The sequence below is a fragment of the Heterocephalus glaber genome, unplaced genomic scaffold, assembly GCF_053883595.1.
Source record: "Heterocephalus glaber isolate CG9 unplaced genomic scaffold, H.glaber_assembly_v1.0 deba00000546, whole genome shotgun sequence".
In the NCBI taxonomy this organism is placed as follows: domain Eukaryota; kingdom Metazoa; phylum Chordata; class Mammalia; order Rodentia; family Bathyergidae; genus Heterocephalus; species Heterocephalus glaber.
Genome location: NW_028258147.1, coordinates 33,552,206 through 33,572,311, shown reverse-complemented (window position 1 = coordinate 33,572,311; position 20,106 = coordinate 33,552,206). Strand labels below are relative to the sequence as shown.

At 38.9% G+C, this 20,106-nt stretch overlaps 1 protein-coding gene across 6 annotated transcripts in view; it reads right to left on the bottom strand.

Annotated features, from left to right (window-relative positions):
* Positions 1–19,573, bottom strand: part of Fam133b (family with sequence similarity 133 member B) — a 31,022-nt gene extending 11,449 nt beyond the window's left edge. For 2 of the 6 annotated variants that reach the window (XR_015448656.1, XM_021242591.2), the window contains exons 1-10: positions 19,440–19,573; positions 12,342–12,439; positions 10,324–10,402; positions 9,508–9,582; positions 9,356–9,388; positions 8,881–8,943; positions 7,967–8,059; positions 6,210–6,260; positions 2,386–2,478; positions 109–159 (exon numbers count right to left, since the gene is read on the bottom strand). Coding sequence is in view for 4 of the 6 variants with exons in the window: in XM_021242591.2 (XP_021098250.2) it covers positions 109–159; positions 2,386–2,478; positions 6,210–6,260; positions 7,967–8,059; positions 8,881–8,943; positions 9,356–9,388; positions 9,508–9,582; positions 10,324–10,402; positions 12,342–12,439; positions 19,440–19,463 (660 nt within the window). In the remaining 2 variants the exon portion in view is untranslated. The remainder of the gene's footprint in view (positions 1–108; positions 160–2,385; positions 2,479–6,209; positions 6,261–7,966; positions 8,060–8,880; positions 8,944–9,355; positions 9,389–9,507; positions 9,583–10,323; positions 10,403–12,341; positions 12,440–19,439) is intronic. The other 4 variants (XR_015448657.1, XM_087204479.1, XM_087204480.1 and 1 more) reach the window with 3 other exon arrangements.
* Between the last annotated feature and the right edge of the window lie 533 nt (positions 19,574–20,106).

Here is a 20,106-nt window from a genome sequence, read left to right as displayed (position 1 = left end):
GAGGGCTTCTCATAGTCCCCATTCACCACCCAAAAAAAGCAGTCAGGTACTATGGGGAAAAAAACGTGAGCTCTGAAATAACAGACCAAGAATGGAATCCTACCTCACCTTCATCATCTGTAAGAAAAGGAGGCAACACCTTCCTGTAAGGGGCAGTGCCTGCAATATAGGATGTGTTTTTCTTACTCTATGGTGTCAACAAATGGTAGCTACATATAAAGTGTACTTAGCATAAACCAACTGATTAAAATTCTTTCTATGAGTCAGGCATGATGGCACACCTGTGAGTTACTTGGGAGGCTGAGGCAGGAGGACTGCAAGTTCCAGGCTAGCCTAAGCAACTGTGTCAAAATAAAAAGCAGTGGAGATGTAGCTCAGTGGTAGAGCACCTAACTAGCATACATGAGGACCTGGGTTCAATCCTTAGCACCTTCCTCACATCCTTTTAAGTAACAATTATCACCCCATTTTATTTTGACCTTTAAAGTGTGACATATTAGATTTATTTATTTTTTGGTACTGGGGATCGAACTCGGGTCCTTGCACTTGCGCAGCAGGCGGCAAAACCACCGAGCTAAATCCCCGGCCCTGGATTTATTTATTTGGTACCAGGGATCGAACTCAGGACCTTGTGCTTGCCAGGCAGGTGCAGCACCACTGAGCTACATCCCCACCCCATACTAGATTTAAATATAATAAAGTTCATGTATATTAAATCCAAATATAAGATACTTTAATTATATAATTAATAATGTAAACAAATGTAATTAATATAAACTAGAGTTTAAAATTGTCTGAATGTTGAGCTGACTGTGTGGTACACCCGTGTGGTTCCTGTTGTGTCTGGGGATGACAGCAGCTGCACTGCTGATATATTTTAACAGGCAAGAGATGAGGGCTGCTATCATGCCATGTCCTGGACTGCTCTGTACATCCTGGCTACTAATAATTCAAGGAGTCAGTAACAAACCTGCTGATGATACAGTGAATGGAAGTCTTTTGTTCAGGATTTAATATACAACGCATACCCCAGGAATGTAAGTAATTTATAATTAGAGGGGAGATAGAACTTGAGTTCATTCAGAGCATTACTAAATTTTCTCTACCATTCTAGAAAATGTCACTGTCAGTAATGCTGATTGAGGAGCTTCTAAAGGACATAAATGTACTGGGTACATCCTCCATTTGTCTTAAGATTTTATGTTTTCTGTTGTTATCACACACAAGCATTTATATAACAATAATTTTATAAATTTACTTTTACTTCCTCTATATTTCTGTTAGAGGATAGCAATATAAAAATCAGTGCAGTAGTTTATATTAGCAATGAATTTCATCTCAGGAAGCATTGGAAAACATTGCTACAGAATGGGAGAAATAGGCCTGACAGGATTAAGGGCCACTATTATAGATCACAGGCAATGAAATCAGAAAGATAGGCATAAACCGAAAGGCAGAACTCGGGGAGTGGTAGGTGAGGGACAAGGCAGACACAGAGGTGGGCAGGGTGGAAGCAGGAGGGTGCTGGCACAGAGAGGAGACAGTCAGGAAAGCCGGCTGGCACTCAGCTGCCCTTGTAACAAAAGGCCAGACCCCCAACTCTTTAGACTGCACTGCTGGGAGATGGACGTGCTGCTCTCCACGACAGCCGCAGCTTTAAAAATCAATGACTCTAGCGCAGTCTTAGGTTAGAGTTTATGGTTCCACCAAATTTGGGGACTATTTCTTCTGTCCCAGGTATTACTTCATTAAGGTCCTATGTAACTCATCATCTGTCTCCTTTATTTGGTTCTTTTTGGTACTGGGGATTGAACTCAGGACCGTGCGCTTGCGAGGCAGGCGCCAGAACCACTGAGCTAAATCCCCAGCCCTAGCTTATTTATTTGTTGCAATACACTAGGCTCCTTTTTAACAGATGAGGAAACCCAGATCAAGAGAGAAATACTTTAAAGATAACTTATTGACCTGAAATTAACTAAGAATGGGCTCCAATTCTAACACAGTACAAAACTTGACAGGGATTGCAGAGATGATGTTATAATCCTCCTTGGTTTTATAGGCAAAAAAACCAAGGTCAGCCAACATTCTTCTGTACCTTTCTATTCCCCAAACTGTAACTCAAAACAAAAACAAGTTGCACAATGTGTGCAATGTTCTATCTTTAGCCATGTAAGCAAATACTGGGTTTCAATTTGTTGTACATTTAGACAAATTCTTTCATGTAATCAGAATGGTAGTACCATAGGAAAACATTAGAAAAATAAAATACTTCAGATTGGAACAGTATGTGGGAATATAGTTAATTATCAAAATAGTCATATAATCATCTTTTGAAAAATGCAACACTTACTCTGAAATGGAACAACTTTCATTTCTTTTACTCACCTCTTCAATATAATCTGATTCGGATAAGGACTCAGATGATAAAGGTTTATCTTCAGGATACATCTTTCTTTTTTTGCTAAGTCCTTTACTGTCCTGTGAAAAATGAAATATACTTATCTTCATTCAGAAATATGTAATACTATGAAATTTTATGCTTCTAAATTCTATTTCTTAATTCTTCCAATTATCACAAAATCACCCATTTTTAAATTTAGAAATGCCTAAAAATTGTGACATTTACCAAGATTTACATCTTTAAATAAATCAATGATCTTATTAAGTAACTTGAAAAGAGCTACATATCCATTCAGATGTAATAGCCCTCTTATTTCCTTAACTTACATATGACAGAATTTTAAAGTCAAAAGAAACCATGTAGATGCTTTAAGATTTGGGCCCTTAGGGCCGGGGATTTAGCTCAGTGGTTCCGCCGCCTGCCTCGAAAGCACAAGGTCCTGAGTTTGATCCCCAGTACAAAAAAACCCCCACAAAAACAAAACAAATAAAAGGATCGCCACACAGTAATTCCTTTAGTACATTTAAATTATTAAATCTACATTTTAAAAACATCTTGGGCTGGGGATTTAGCTCAGTGGCATCATGCCTGCCCCACAAGCTCAAGGTCCTGAGTTCAATCCCTAGACCAAAAAAAACCCCAAAACAAAGCAAAACACCCCCCCCCCCCGAAAACCAACATTTTAAAGGTGTTTTTAAGGTTGAGAAAATGAGTAATTCTAACGAAAGAAAAGGAACTGAGACTAGGAGAAGTACTTAGGGACTGAAGCACTTTAAGAAATCAAAAATTAAAGGCAGGTGTGGTGATGCGGCACTCAGGAGGCTGAGCCAGGAGGACTGCTTAGAGTTCAAGGTCAGCCTGAACTATATAGTCAGACCTTGTCACAAAATAAAACAGAAATGCTACTTTTATCTTACATGTACATATTAATTTACATAGCTTTCTTCAAATAAGTCTTGTTCGTGTCTTTAAAATTTTCTTATATTTATATTCACATTAATACTATATAATTATAATTACATAGAATTATAGTATATAATTATATTTATATTAATGTATACTTATATATTTCTTATGAAATGAAATATTTTCTTCCTATTAGATACTTGGTTGCTATTATATAAGGGACATTTTCTAATTGCATATTATATTACCTAGTACTTTCAGAACAATTTTAAATAATGGGGCTAAAAGCAATGATTGATATATGACTTAAATCGTCAATCATGTGTATAGAAAACTAATACCCAGGGCTGGGGATTTATCTCAGTGGTTCTGTCGTCTGCCTCAAAAGTGCAAGGTCCCGAGTTAGATCCCCGGTACTAAAACCGGCCCCCCCAAAATGAAAAAGTAATACCCAAAATATATCTTACAACTCAGAAAAGATATGGAGCTGGGGGTGTAGCTCAGTGGTAGAGCACACAGGTTATGTACAGATAATGAGATCTGAATGCTAATACGAAAATGAAAAGGCTCAATCCTTATGTACCCTCAATTGGCAAAAATGAAGGCTCACAATGCTGCCATGTATGTGAAACAAGGGGACCTTCACACACTACTAACAGGAATGCAAATTATTAAGCACTTCAGTGAGCAAAATATAGCTCATTAAATATATGTACCTCCCAGAACTCAGAAATTATAGGCCCAGGTATACCTTAAAAAAGTAACAGTAACTGTGGAAAAGGAGAAATGCGTTTGCCTAGAATGCACCAGGTCTTGGGTTCGATTCCAAAACAAAAACCAAAATACATCACCACCAAAATAAAACAAAAAAATCCACAAAGCTTGATGTAAAACATTCATTCTAGCTGATATGTACATGAGTATTCATTATATGTGAAAATTTGAAGTACTTCAAAAATCACAGTGCAGTTGTTTTAGTATTCTATGTGTATTACTTGATTTTAGTTTCACACATACTTTTCAACATGTAAGTAACCATTTACTTTATAATGGCTTTGACTAACAGAAATTAATGTGAAATTATAACACACCCATCCGGCACCTGCCTCGAAAGTGAAAGGTCCCTAGTTTGATCCCCGCTACCAAAAAAAAAAAAATTATAACACACCTTTTGGGCAATTATTTTTTTTTCCATTAAGTTTATTGGTACATTTTAGGTATATAATAGTTACATTCATCATTGGGATCTTGTACTTTTACATGATGTATCTTGGTTCTTAATTTTTCCCCATTCTCTTGGCCTCCCTTCACGCCTTCCACCCTTCCCTATTTACATATCTTTGGGCAATTATTGATATCATATGGTTTCTTTCCTCTGACCAGTTAGTACACAGTAATTAGTATTAGCTATAGATGAGTCATGCCATGTGCCAAAGTCCCAGCTACTCAGAGGCTGATGTAGGAGGCTCTCTGGGCACAGTTTGGGGCTAGGCTGGATGACACAGGGAGACCCTGTCTCTTAAAAAAAATAAAGTGAAGTCAAACGAAGATTAAAAAACATCTACTTACAATAATAAAGATTTTTTTTCCAAAATGTATCTATGGTATACTCAATTTGAAATACATGTCCATGGTATGTATGTTTTTTTTTTCTCGGTATCGGGAATCAAACTCAGGACCCTGCACTTGCCAGGCAGGCATGGTGTCACTGAGCTACATCCCAGGCCGTGTGTGTGTGTGTTTGTGTGTGTGTGTGTGTGCATGCGTGTGTGCGTGTGTGTATTCAGAGATAGGGTCTTGCTATGTAGTTCAGGATGGTCTTAAACTCATGTAGCCCAGGCTGGCCTCAAAATCAGTGATCCTCCTGCCTCAGCCTCCAGGGGTGCCTGATGTTTTGTAACTTAAAAGGCCTCCCTTAAAATGCCTTAAGGAGGCCTGGGGATTTAGCTCAGTGGTGCTGCCGCCTGCCTCGCAAGTGCAAGGTTCCAAGTTTGATCCTCGCTACCAAAAAGAGAAAAAAAAATGTCTTAAGGAGCCAGGTGTGCTGTTACACACTTATAATCCCAGCTACTCAGGAAGCTGATACAAGGCAGACCACAAACCAGCCTGGGAAACCTGGCAAGACTAACTCAAAATACATGCACCAACTCCCCAGGATGAATGTAATCATCCTGCACTGCAAACATGTACTAAATAAAGATAAAATTTTTTCAAAAGGAATGGGAAGTTGCAACTTTATATTGTATTACAAGCCTTTTAATTAAACTGTTGAAGCTGCACGTGTCGCTTAAATACCTCAAGAGCACTGAAAAGAGCTCATCCAACCTTCAGCCACATTTTCATCGACTGTTAACCGAAAATACAACTTGATGCAAAATATAAAATTTTTCATACTCAAATAAAATTGTATCACTTGTTCTAAAAAAGAAAAGAAAGAAGAGCTAGGGATGTAGTTCAATGGTAGAGCACACGCCTAGCATGCTTGAGGGTCTGGGTTCAAAAGCCAATGAAGCAGCGGTGCCCATTTGAGGAAATAAAGGAAATTTTTAATCTCCATTATTTTGTTTTTAAAATCTGAGATAATTCATCAAATAATATAAATTCAAACTTTCCACAGGAATATTCTCCTTTTACCTTCAAAAAGGAAAGCAAATTAAAAAAATTTCTTTACTGGGCCGGGGATTTAGCTCAGTGGTTTCCCCGCCTGCTGTGCAAGCACAAGGACCCGAGTTCGATCCCCGGTACCAAAAAAAAAAAAAAAATTTCTTTACCATCAACATGAAATGCATAAAAGCAAAATAAGTACCTCCAAGTTAAAAACAGGTACATACTAAAGTTAATTTCTTGAAGTCAATTAAATGTTGTATAACAGACTATTCTAAGGTAATGTAACAATAGTTACCTTTTCTTTCTCAGTTGCATCCTTTGACTTCCTTTTCTTTTTTAAACTATCCTAAACAAACAAATATACACATATATATCACTTTTCAATGTAAAGAATACATCATTATAGAACAAAGACAAAAATTTAAAACAACTGATATGCTCTGTAAGTGAAAAAAGTTTACTCTATCAGCACATTATTCTTAAAATACAAAAGAAATATATTATGTAGGCATTTGCTTGTAAGTCAATAGACTTATTCATTTATCAAATCTCTGTACCCCTAAGACTGTTTAGAATACACACAAGTTTAAAATAGGACTTCACGTCACTGCCGGCCTCTGCCTCCGGTGACCATGTGGACTGGAGCTCGAATCACACTGTGCTCACACATCCACCAGTTTGATCTCCCGCTCTCCTCATTAGGTGGGGAGGCAAGAATTTCTGCTTTTTTTTTTTTTTGGTACTGGGGATTGAACTCAGGTCCTTGCGCTTGCGCAACAGGCGGTAAAACCGCTGAGCTAAATCCCTGGCCCTAAGAATTTCTGCTTTTAATCCCTTAATTCTAGCCAGGATCCTCCTCGACCCTCAGTTTCTTTATGCACAAAATGGATTAACAACTCCTTCATAGGTTGTTAAATGAGTTAGCTGTCAAATGCTCAGAACAATGCTTCACACACAGTAGGCACTCAATGAATGTTATTATAAGACCACTACTTAGGGTTAAAAGACAAAGAGAAAAGAAATATTTGAGCACTTTTTAGGTGTTACGCATTTTGTCAGAAGAAAGTTCACTGGGGCAAGTAGATAAAATCTATAAAAACTAAACATTTTGCTTTAGTTTCCTGAGACTTTAGTATAGTGTTTGTCAAATTACAGTTCGCGGACACCCCTGTATCAGAATCACATATGACATCTGCTAAAAATATATGCTACTTCTGAGCCTAATTAGACTTTAAAAATCAGATTCTGGAGACGAAAGTCCAGGAATCAACTTTTTTTTTTTTTTCTGGTAGAGATGAGTGAACACAGGGCCTTGCACATGCGAGGCATGCACACTACCACCAAGCTACACCTCTGGCTCATGGAATCAGCTTTTTTACTGAACACCGCATGCCTTTACAAAAAAAACGATCTGGAAAGTTCAAGTAAGAATTCTGGGTATGTTAGTACAAAACAAACCTAGGGATGGTACAGCACGAAGGGCACTGGGCAAGATATTTACAGATGATGATTCAACTTTTAATTTTAACACTAGCAATATGAATTTAAATGAGATTTTCTTCTCTGAACTACAACTTCTTTAAGAAAATGGGGAAAACACTATCACAGACATATGATACATATGAAAGTACTCAGAGAGTAAAAACTCTTAAATGCTACATGCAAGGTATTAAGTACATCAGTTTAAGTGCCCCAGAACATCAAAGTACAAAATCAAACATTATCTCATTTCTGACGTGACAGCAATTTAACCACTTAACAGTGTACCCCAAGCGTCACTTGGGGCAGCATCTGTTTACATGCTATCTTGAGTGTCACTTGGGGAGGTATCATTTCAACCAGCCAATTCTTGTATAGAATAATTTGATAAAATTGTCATTTTTATATTTCTTGTTATACTATCTTATAAAAATTAGTGAAAAAATAATGCAACTTTTGGTCATCATGTATTTAAATAAGTGGACTGGTAAGTGTTAAGGCAGGAAGAACTAAAAGGAAAACTTACAGGTCTCTGCCATCAAAAAATGTAAATAATTTAAGTAATTTTTTTACCTTACTGTCTGATTCAGTTTCTGACATGGAGCTTTCAGAAGATTTATGTGAACGGTTCTTCTTTTTCTTTCTCCTTTTTGCTTGCTTCTTTTCCTTCATAAAAGATTTTCAGAAACATATGCTTTCAGTTTCAGAAACAATTTATTCATTTTATTAAGATAAAAACTTTATTAATAACAAAATTTAATAAAAGAGCCAGATTTTAGTTACTATTCTTTTTTTTTGTGTGTGTGTGGTACTGGGAATTCTGCACTGAGCTATACCCTCAGCTCTTTTTATTTTCAGATAGGGTCTCACTCAAGTTTGTAATCATCCTGTCTCAGCCTTCCACAGTGCTGGAATTATAGGTGTGGGACAGGATACCGGGCTTTTGCGGGGAGGGGGTACCAGGGACCAAACTCAGGACCTTGCGCTTGCCAGGCAGGAGTGGTGCCACTGAGCTCTAAATACCTGGCCCCAGGACAGGCTTTAATCGCTATACTTAATGTAACACACTGGGACTGCGGGTTTAGTTCAGTGGTTCCGCTGCCTGGTTCGCAAGCACAAGGTCCCAAGTTCAATCCCGAGTACCAAAAAAAAAGTAATATACAATGTAACACACCATTTTCCTGTTGTATTTAAAAAAAAAAAAAAGTAAGTGATTTGAATCACATGTAATCCTGACTAGATAGTCCAACATCATTTTAGATTTTTCAGATCTCTTTCTTCTGCTATTTTTAAATAAACAAGTTTAGAAAACTTAAAATATACATATGCACCGATATTTAAGTATCTCATCATTTAATTTACTCATGCCAGTTCTCTTAATCAGAACCTGCAGATAAACATTCCTAAGAGAAATTTCACAGTAGTTTCCTCTTGACATTAAGTAGGTTAGAGATATTACTTCACAAATTATTTTAAGCAAACCTTACCTCATCTTCAGAATCTGAAGAACTGCTGGAAGAATCAGAGCTTGATGAAGAAGAAGATGAATACTTGACCAAGCACAAAACAATTAAAGCTTGTGAGATGCGGAAATTGTTTTCTTTTACTAAGTCTCTCAAGTACTTAGTAAAATCAATCTAGTGTCTGAGAAACAGATGCCACATTTGTCAGATTTTAAATATTAAATCTTAAAAGCCATACATCTCCCCCTAAAAGACCCAACCAAATGACAGCATATGTGGCAATGGTCATCAGCTGTCTTCTTTTAATAGCAACTCAGGACTTGTCAATTTACAAGGAGACTAGCACCCTTCTTTCCTGTCACTGAGAGAACCTCACCACCCATCACACCAGCATTTAGGGACCAAGACAGCTTGGAGCATACAGGTTCAATCAATTATTCTTACTTTTTCTGTAGGGTCTTAATGGTAACATTTAGAAAAATGGAAAACTTTTGCTCACCCTACCAGATTTCTTCTTTTCTTTCTTCTTTCTCTAAATGGAAACAAATACAAATCTAAAGTTGATGTGAATTTTCAAGTGCATCTGGTAATAGTAGTATACAGCATTATTGTAAAAACTCAAGTATGAGGTTACAGTAAAAATGGTATTACCTGTTTTTTTTTGGATGAGCTCTCATTTCCACTTAATAATCTCTCCCTGTGCTTTTCTAGTTCTTTCTTCCAATTCTGTAAAAAGGGCATAGACACCATTAGAGGCTATCAGCCCCCTTCCAATGATGTAATATAGAAAAACTACCACTACGGTACTTCCTTCCCTTCATCCTTTCATACCCCTCACCCATCACAGCTCCAGATTACAGGCAAGAGGCAGTCCAAACTGGGCATGGCAATCTATGCCTGTAGTCCTAGTTATTAGGGAGGCGAAGGCAGGAAGCTTCTTTGAGCTCAGTAGTTCCAGGGCAGGACAGGCAATATAGTAAGACCTTTTTTCAAAAATAGGTGCTGTAGGTACTAATCCTTGATTGTATCACCAAAGGAGCCTGTACTAGCTCTTTCTTTAGCATATACTAAGGGATGGGAATTCTCCAGTGTATAGTTGAGAGGTACAATAGATACTATTAGTGAGGCTGGGGCCTGTTTTCCTTGTAACAAAGATAGCAAGATTCTCTTTCTAGGCTGTAAAAGCTAAATTAATCTACACTATGGTTGACATAACACACACATTGTACACAAAACAAGCAAACATCACCATGGAAACTGAAGGTAAAATGGGAATGCAGGGAGAAGAATCCAACATTTAGACAACGTAGATGATTTAAATTACAAGACAGTTATTCTTTTTTTTAAAAAAGAAAGCACACATGAAAATATAAACCTGTGCTCAATATGCCAGAAGTCCTAAAAAACAGAGCCCCCTTAACCTCAAGACGTATGCCCTTTATTTCTTTAAGAGTACTATTTACAAACCTCATTCATTTTTTCTTCAAATTCAGCCAAAGCCTTAGAGCCCTTCTTTTTCTTTTCTAGTTGCTCTTTCACTTCTTCCCTTAAAAAATAGAATGTACAAATAATTTTTCAAGTACTTCAAATCTGATTGATGCTTATAAACAAGATGACAAAAATTTCATAACTAAATTTTTACTAATAGACCTCCATTCCAATATTAATATATTTCAAATTTCTTCATTCACATCTATGCAAATAATAATAAAGTCTATCAGATAACATAATCACTCCTCTTTTAAACATCAATTATAAGAGTTAACATATCAAACATACACTTACATACAATAACCGTGTAAGAAAAGTCAGTATTTACTCCCACTTTTTCAAATAAACTGAAGCTTAGAGAGGCTAAGAAATCTAAGGTCATAAAGCTGAGAGTTTCAGTATTAGGATGAGCTATTTGACTAAACTGCTGGATTCTATTACTAAATCTCCCATTTTATAACATACCTGACCCGTCTGCAAAGAAGAACACAGCACCCTGGCTGCTTATTCTGAGAAGGCCTGCTTACAAGACTTGCCCAAGGCGAGAATCTGGCAATTTGGATTTTAGGGGGTTTTTACCATTCACTGATTAAAAGTTGCTTACTCCCTAAACTGTCTGTATAGACAATGTAGTGTCTGAGTAGCAGACACTAGTACCAGGCTGAGTGGCTGCTGTCCTTCTTGGAATCTGGTATTCTGGAATGTGACAGGCAGTCTGACCAACCCCAGTGACTGGCCTTCATTACATGCACCTTTTTCCACTGCTGGCTGTGCCTGGTATTCTTTCACTGTAATCAATCTTTCAAGTGTGACTATTGGCTGACACTCTCTTGAGTCCTGTAATGTACCAACCTGAGAGCTGTCTTAACTGTGGTGCACACGTAATATGCCTGTTTGAGCAAACCCTCTTTCAAGTTCATACCTCTCCTCATTTTAAAGGTAAAATATGGTTTGTTCTGGGGTCATTTATTTTCTGGTACCCTGCAATGGTTAACAATAGCACTCATATACTTAAGAGGTAGACAAGGCTTAGTTCCCATTTAACCCAAAAGGAGTCCCTATTATAAATAAGCACACCTTTCTTTTTCTTTTCTTTTTTTTTCCAGCTCTTCTGAGTCAGGGTCTTGCTATGTAATCCAGGCTGGCCTTGAACTCATGGCAATCCTTCTGCCTCAGCCTCCTGAATGTGGGGATTACAGGTGTATACCACCACACCTGGCATAAGCACACCTTTTCATCACTGCTAACCAGCATCCAGGTCAACTTAGAAGGATTATGAACCTAACAACTTTGAAGCTTGTCATATATGAGAATGTATAGTATTAATAAAACAAATAATATACTAAAAATAATAAGGCCTATACTATGATGCTTTATTTACAAAAGATCAGAGGTATTCGAAGAGTTTTCCAACTTATCGATAAGCCAGCAGATAAAACTAGAAATAAACATCCTTTCCAACATCTGGTTAAGTATCAATGAAGGGTACAATTATTCAAACTGGGGATCAAACCCAGAGCTATGTCTCTGGTAGCTGGGTTAAGCTAAATCTCCAGCCTTTTTTTTTTTTTAATTTTGAGGCAAGGTCTCGCCAAATCACTGAGTAGCCCAGGCCGGGATCGAAAGTGCAATCCTCCTGCCTGATCCTCCTAAAGTGCTGAGATTACAGGTATGTGCCAGGATGCCTGGCTCAAATTCATTATTTTAAATAGCTCAGAACCCTGCAAGGTTAAGTAAAGTTTTTTAGGGGATAGAGAAGACTGCCATAAAAAGGTTACTGGGCAGTGTCTTAGATTTATTGGGTGGTGGGTGCTCAAATGTCTTATAGTTGTGCATGTGTTTCATACATTCAAAAGAAAGCACATGCTAAAGTCAAGTATTATTTTAAAACATCACTTAACTGGCAATTAGTTGGCAATTAACAAAAATTGTAAGAATAAAAGTTTTAAAAGTTTATAAAAAGCTTATAAATAGGCAAATTGTTTCACAAATACCAGGTAGGCCTGGGTCGATTCAGATAATCCTGGATTGTTGGCCCTGAAGACTGGATTGGACCCCTTGATCTGGCCATTGCTATTGGATTCATGTAGGCCTTGAGGAAAAAACAAATTAATTGCATTAAAAAAACCATTAAATTGTAAAAGTTCATTTATATCAAGCAGTCTTTTTTATAAATGCATGCTACAACTAAGCATGAACAATGTAACCAACCTTTTATTATACAAGTAAATCTAATCTATAAGCCTTGAAAATTTGAGATAAGTAATACTATTTTATGACAATGTGCTGCTGTTCTAATGAACACTTGATGAAACAGCGGCACCTCTTCCCTACAGAGCCATAAGCATGCTTTCTCTTAAAGCTCAATAACCTGTGAGGTGCTTTGCACTATATGTGCTGACAAATGAAGGAACTCAATCCCAAAAACGCTTAAAAAGAGCTAAGTCTGAATTTATGGCATAATCTACCATCCCAGGAAATACTGTTATATTAATGACAACTTCATTTGCAAATTGCTAACATAAGAAATTGTTATATACAGGCAACAACAAAAAAGAGGACTTCATGAAAATCAAAACATTTGTATATAAAAGGACAATATCAAAAGATCAAGAAGACAATTCAGACTGGGAGAAAATACTTCCAAATCATATATCTGAGAAGAAATTAACATTCAGGATTTATTATGCTTACAATGACAACAACAACAACAAAAGCTCCAAAGAAATCAATTCAAAATGGGTAAAGCATTTAAGAAGATACTTCTCTCCAAAGACATATAGTAGGTGGCCAATAAACACATGAAAAGTTTTTTTTTTTTGGAGACAGGGTTTCCCCATGTATGTAAGCTCAAGCTGGCCTTGAACTCACAGTGATCTTCCTGCCTCAGCCTCCTGAGTGCTGGGATTGCAGGCATTCGCCCCGCCTCCTTGCCTGGCAACACATACAAATGTTAAACCATCATTACTCATCAGGAAAAGTGAAATAAAAACCACAGATAAGTCATCTGGCACCCATTAGGAAGGCTAATATCAAAACAGAAAATCACAAAGGTTGGCAAGAATGTGGAGAAATTAGAATCCTTGACCATTGTTGGTGGGAATATAAAATAGTTGTTGCGGAAAACAATTTGGTAGTTTCTCAAAAAGTTAAAACACAGAACTGGGTATGGTGGTTCATGTCTCTAATCACAGCACCCTGGAAGGCTGAGGCAGGAGGATCACAAGTTCCTTGTCTCAAAATTGAAAAAAAGGAAGAAAAGGAGAGGGGGAGCTGGGAATGTAGCTCAGCGTGAAGGCCTTAGATTCAACCCCCAGTACCACACACACACAAACCAAACAAAACCAACAACCTCCCCCAAAGAAATAAAATAAAAGAAGGCAAACGATTTCTTTGTTAATGATGGTATTTCTATCAGAGATAATGTTTTATTAAAATTCACTTTGCTACGGGGCCAGGGATTTAGCTCAGTTGTGCTGCTGCCTGCCGCGCAAGTGCAAGGTCCTGAGTTCGATCCCTGGTACCAAAAAAAAAAAAAATTCACTTTGTTACAAACAAATATGATTTTAATTCAATCTCTTGAGCTTTACATTTGGTTTTCCCAATTTAATTCAAGTCAACAAACATAAAACTCTCCTACTTTTTAAATAAAAAATATTTTATCATAAAAATGATAAAAAATTATTTTTGGTTGAAAATGATTACTACTATCAAGGTTGATTTTAAGGTCTTACTCTTAATACTTAATAATGTATTTCTTGCATTTTATTTACCAAAATCTGTAAAAGCAACTATTTTCACCTTTATTACAAATGTTATATATTTTAGAATTTCTCTGGCAAAGTAAATAATATAAAACTCCATAAATACATACTGAAAACTACTTCTGTTCAAAAAACACAGCCTAATTACTCGGGAACAGAAACAAACCTTTGACATAATTTTCCTTCAAGCAAGAAGGAATGCTACAGTGTTTGAGGATACAGATATATCCAGCATTGCTAAAGACAGGCATTTTTGGGGGGGGGGGTACCGGAGATTGAACTCAGGACCTTGTGCTTGTGAGGCAGCCGTGGCACCACTGAGCTATATCCCTGGCCCAAGACAGGCATTTTAAAATATAAACTATTATACCCTAAATATTTCATTCAACTGCCTCTGCTGAACATTTAGTTGGTGTGAAGGCTGCAATGAAGGGACTAGCACCCCTGATAACTAATGAGAGGAAGCAAGTACTGTACAATTTGTGGGCTAAATCCATCATTTGTAAAACAGGAGCATTATTCACATCTGTCTTATGTCTTTGGTATCATAATTTTAGTGCTACCTAATGGTAGAATGTTTTGAAAGAAGTTTAAAATTGTAAAAATTATTTATTTCCAAAGACTGCAAATATATAAAAAGTAAAAAAGAATGTTCAACTAAATTATAATAGCAAAAACTGAAAACACCCAAGCCACCATCAAATTGGGGCTCATTAAATATATTAAAGTATATTCCCCAAATGAAATACTATGTAACCAGTAAAAAAAAAACAAAGAAGGCTACAGATCTATACAGTTCCTGATGTCTCAAAATGTCCCAAAACTTTTCCCCTTGGGAAAAATGTCCCAAGACTTCTCAAGTGAACAGCAAAGTAAGCGGCAGCAAAAAACCACTGAACAAATGACTACAAATTTTAAAAAATCTGAATGCATGTGCAAAATGTAAAGGAAGACACTTCCTTTCACCACTCCATATACTGGAGAATAAAAATTTGAAATAACTCATTATCTTTATGAAGTAAAACATTATATATATATATATATACATACATATATATATGAACAATAAAGGTAAACAATAAGAAACACTCAACCATAATACTACTGTCCACTCCACTTCAGAGAGCTCAACTGTGCTATATAAAAATTCAGAGTGCAATAACAGTTTTTCATTTCTATTAGTTCTCCAATTTTTAACATACATTAAAGTCTTAATGTGAACAGTCAAACTGCTTTCCCAAAGCTTATTCTCACTTGAGAGAAAAATAATAGTAATGTATTTACATGCTAGGACTTTCAGTTACAGATAATTTAAGGTACAATTATATGAATTACTGTTAAGAGTAATAAAGCTAGCTTTTAAGCTTTTGACTGTAAACAGTATCTTCATTCTGCTGATGTACACTTCAAATACTGTATTTCAATTATTTATTTCAATCACAATAGCAATATTTATTAAGTGTATCTTATATGCTAGGGTCCATGCAAAACACTATTCTGCGCTCTTAATCATTAAATAACAATGCTTCCTTTAACTATGCACATCAGAAAATTTTTAAAACAAAGAAGTATTTTATAAAAGTAAAAGCCTTTTTACGTATGCATTAGTGTGAAAAATAAGGCTTCCAACATTAAAGTGGTGGGGTGGTTAAGTATTATTTAAAATATGGGAACTGCACTTCTTTAAACATGTCATTATGACTTAGTCATTGTAAATACGGCCGCCTTGTAAACATTCAGGTTCTTATGCAACTAGAACAACTGCTACATGAGTTTGGGGAACAGAATGAGTTGTTATTGAAACCTGGGACAGCAAATTGGGCTCAGGGCATATATATGTGGGCAGGCAAGAAAAGAGCAATGCTTTTTCAACTGCTAAAACACAGTGTGCAGAATTTAATTTGCTACTTTGATTACCTATTTTTATCTAGCAGGTACATCTCTAAAGGGCACAAATAGAAAAGAACATGAAGGAAACTTCCAGAGAACAATAGGCCCAACGGGTGGCCATCAAAAACTTAACCCTTGGGCCGGGGATTTAGCTCAGTGGTTCCGGCGCCTGCCTCGCAAGCGCAAGGTCCTGAGTTCGATCCCCAGTACCAAAAAAAAAAAACCAAACCCTTAACCCTTTAGAGATCCTGAGAATTAAAATGTTCAGTTAAAGAAACTGTTCAAGAATGAACACCAAGATAGCAGGGTATGGTGATGTATGCCTGTAATCCCAGCACTTGGAGGCTGAGGCAGGACTGCTTTGCTGGGAGTTGGGGCCAGCCTGAACTACAGAGAGAGACCCTGCTGGGGGCGGGGGGAGTGGGGATGAACACCAGGAGGGAACCTTAATGTAAATGGTGGACTCTGGGTGATCATGATGTGTCCTTATAGGTTCATCGGTGATAATAAATACCACACTGATGCCAGATACTGACAATGGAGGAGGCTGTATGTGTGTAGGAGTACTTAACTTGCATATGGGAACTCTATACTTTATGCTCCATTTGCTATGTACCTAAAACTGCTCTACAAAAATGAAGTCTATTTTTAAAAATTGTTCAGCCTTAAGTTCAATGGTTTTGGGGAAAGTAATTCTGTGTTTTTTGTGTGGTATGGGGATTGAATCCAGGGGCTTTGTACTGAGCTGTATCCCCCTCAGCCTTTTAAATTTGAAACAGGGTCTTGGGAAGTTGCTAAGCTGCCCAGGTTGGGCTCAAACTTGCAATACTCCTGCCTCATCCTACCAGAGTATGAGATTACAGGCATGTGCCACTAGGCCCAGCTTCCTATCATTTTTAATACTATAATAGTATCACAGATATAAGACAGAACCTGAATCGCTTTCAAGACAATGTGAAAAAAATACTAATGTTTGGACACATTTATCTTGTTACTCAAAATCAAGACTTACTTAAAAAATGTGGCTGAGGATTTAGCTCAGTGGTTCCACCGCTGCCTCACAAGCTCAACGTCCTGAGTTCAATCCCCCATATGGGGGGGGGGGGGCACTTCAGGAATGAGCATTAGTATGAAAGAGAATAGGGGCTGGGGATTTAGCTCAGTGGTTTCACCGCTTGCTGTGCAAGCGCAAGGACTCAAGTTCGATCCCGAGTACCAAAAAAAAAAAAAAAAAAGTATGAAAGAATAGGAATTAAAAGACTTACTAAAAAAAAAAAAGTTATGGGAAAACTATGGAGTCAGTAAAGAGATCAATGGTTACAAAGGGCTGGAGGAGGTAGAGAGGAATGACCAGGCACAGCATGAAGAATTCTGAATTTTGAAAGTGAAGCATGAAGAATTTTGAAACTGCTACGTATGATAAAATAATGATGGATACAAACCCACGGGATGTACAACACTGAGTGAGCTGCAATGTAAACTACGAACTGGGGTGATACAGAAGTGCTAGTGTAGGTCTATCAGTGATAACAAATGCACCACTCTGTGGGCGATGCTGATGACAGGGAGACTATGTGCAGGGGTAGGAGGTTATGGGATATTTCTGCACCTTCCTCAATTCTGCTGTAAATATAACATGCTGTAAAAAATACTCAAAAAGCCAAGAGTTATGATGTACTGCACAGAGGGTCAGATGAGCCAAGTTTTGGTCCCAGTTTGAACAGTCCCATGTTGTCCTCTATGCTGCACTGGACCATCTGTGTCTTCTACTCTTAATTTCATGTTTTCATTTTCATAGTCTTTGAAGTGCAAACTAAATGTTATCAGAACAGTCTGTGCACGACAGCACATCAAAAAAGTACACGGAGGGCTGGGGATTTAGCTCAGTGGTGCCGATGCCTGCCTCTCAAGCGCAAGCCTCCCCCCCCCCCGCCCCCCGCAAAGTACATGGAGGGCCGGAGATTTAGTTCAGTGGTTTCGCAGCCTGCTGCGCAAGCATAAGGGTCCAAGTTCGATCCCCGGTACCAAAAAAAAAAAACACCCAAAAAAGTACATGGAGTTGTTATTCAGATGCTCCAGTAAATGAGGCTAAATTTCTAAGTTTTCAAATGCCTTAGGGGGTGTATAAACTAAATAAAACTTTCTTCCCCATAGAATGAAACATTTCAGGCCCCTGCAGCAAATTGTACCCAAAGTTAGATAATTTCTAAGCAGTGAAGGCCAAGGGCATTAGAAGAGCTCAAACACTCCAGTACCTCAAATCTTGGAGTGCCCCAGCACAAGACCATTTCAACTAGGACAGTATTCAACATACTACAGCAAGCCCTCATCTGCAGCCAGGATGAAAGAACATTCCTCAATCTTGTAATCACTACCACAGCGTTCCTAGGCATTTTCAATTACAAAGACCACAGGAAACTAAAACGTTTTTAAGATGAGAAACAGCCATTATTTCATAAAAGCAAGGCTCTTTTAACACATATACATGTACCTGCAAATAATCGTTTAAAAAAAGGCTAGTTCACTGACTGTAGGATATTACCTTTAAGTTCATTTTCCTCATTTTACGGTTAGTGGTAAAAAAATTTGTCACAGACAAACCCAGGAACTGTCAGGCTACAACCTAATATTACTATTCCCTTATGTTTACTTTCTGGTACGAATTACTTGCGGATCTTTTTTACTAGAGTAATAATTTTCATGCCAAGGATTCATTTGGGCATACTGCTTTTTGTGGCCCTATCTCACAAGGTTATTGATAACAATTATCTCCCTTTATATATGAACAAAAAAACACGTTAGGCTCAGAGAATAGTAACTTGTCCTAGGTTACCTAACTTCTGAGGGACCAGAGCTGACATTCCAGTGTGTGCAGGTCTCCAAAACCAATTATTTTCACGCCATTCATCCCTTTGCAGGATCTACTAGTCCCAGACAGTGCAGGGGCGTTGGAAACACGAAATCAAATGCCGTGATCCTGGCTCTCAAACGCGAAGCCGCCCTTTTCTAAACCGGGAGCGTCTCCCAGGCCTCCGTGCCTCCATCCCGTCCCGAGGCATGAGTCGAGGGCCGCCGAGCTGGGATGGACTTGCACGGACTTTGGAATTACAGGAGGATGGGAGAGAGTCTCCCCGCCCCGAGCCCGTGGGGCGCTGCAAATCCGGCACTGCTACTCCTGGCTCGCGAGGGAAGGGAGCTGGGGAGCAGGGCCGGAGAGCAGCGGGGTGAGGAATAAGAGACAGGGCACAGAGTCGGGACCCGGGGCGCAGATTGCGTGCGCGGCGCACGCGGATCTGCGGCGACGGAGGGCACTGGGTCTGCGTCCTCTGGGCCGAGCGCGCCTCCGGCCTCTGGGCCGGCCGGGGTCGGGGGGCAGGCGTCCCGCTCTCCAGTCGCCCAGCCCGCGCCACCTCACTGCTCTCCCCGCCCGCTACTCACCACCCGATTGTCCCGCTTCCCCATCGTGCCGGACCGAGCGCACAGAAAGACAGTGAGCGAGAAAGCAGGCCAGAGAAACAGCCGAGGTGGGCCCGCAGCAGGTCCTTGTGTCGCCGCCCCGCCCCGCGAGCGGCGTCGCGCGGCCCCGACGGCCGCGCCTGGCCACAGCGCCCCCTGCTGCCTCGGAGGAGAGGTCGGCTCGGGCAGTCACCCGTGTTCCTAGGAACGGGCTGGGGATTCCTGTTTTATCATCCACCCAGAGGTGGGCGACACTGTGCTTTGTACGGGGGGGGCCTCAGCAAGGTAGCTTTGGGCCGTTTTGCTTTCCTACATTCTTGATGCTCTGAGATACTCATTGTAGGGGGTACAAAGATTACTCCAACACTGTGTGATTGTTGTGGTGCAAGTACTGGGGACAAAGTGAGGACCCGGTAGACGGTCCTTTGCAGAGGACCAGTTGGTGGTGGTGGGGGGGAAAGAACAGTGCTGCTCTCTTGCCAATGAAACGATGTTGGCACAGTTTCCCCGTGCGTTCAAATCCATTCATTCATCATGCATGCATTCATTTCATGCCAGTTTTTTTTTTTTTGTACCGGGGATCGAACTCGGGACCTTGTGCTTGTGAGGAAGGCGCCAGAACCACTGAGCTAAATCCCCAACCCTCATG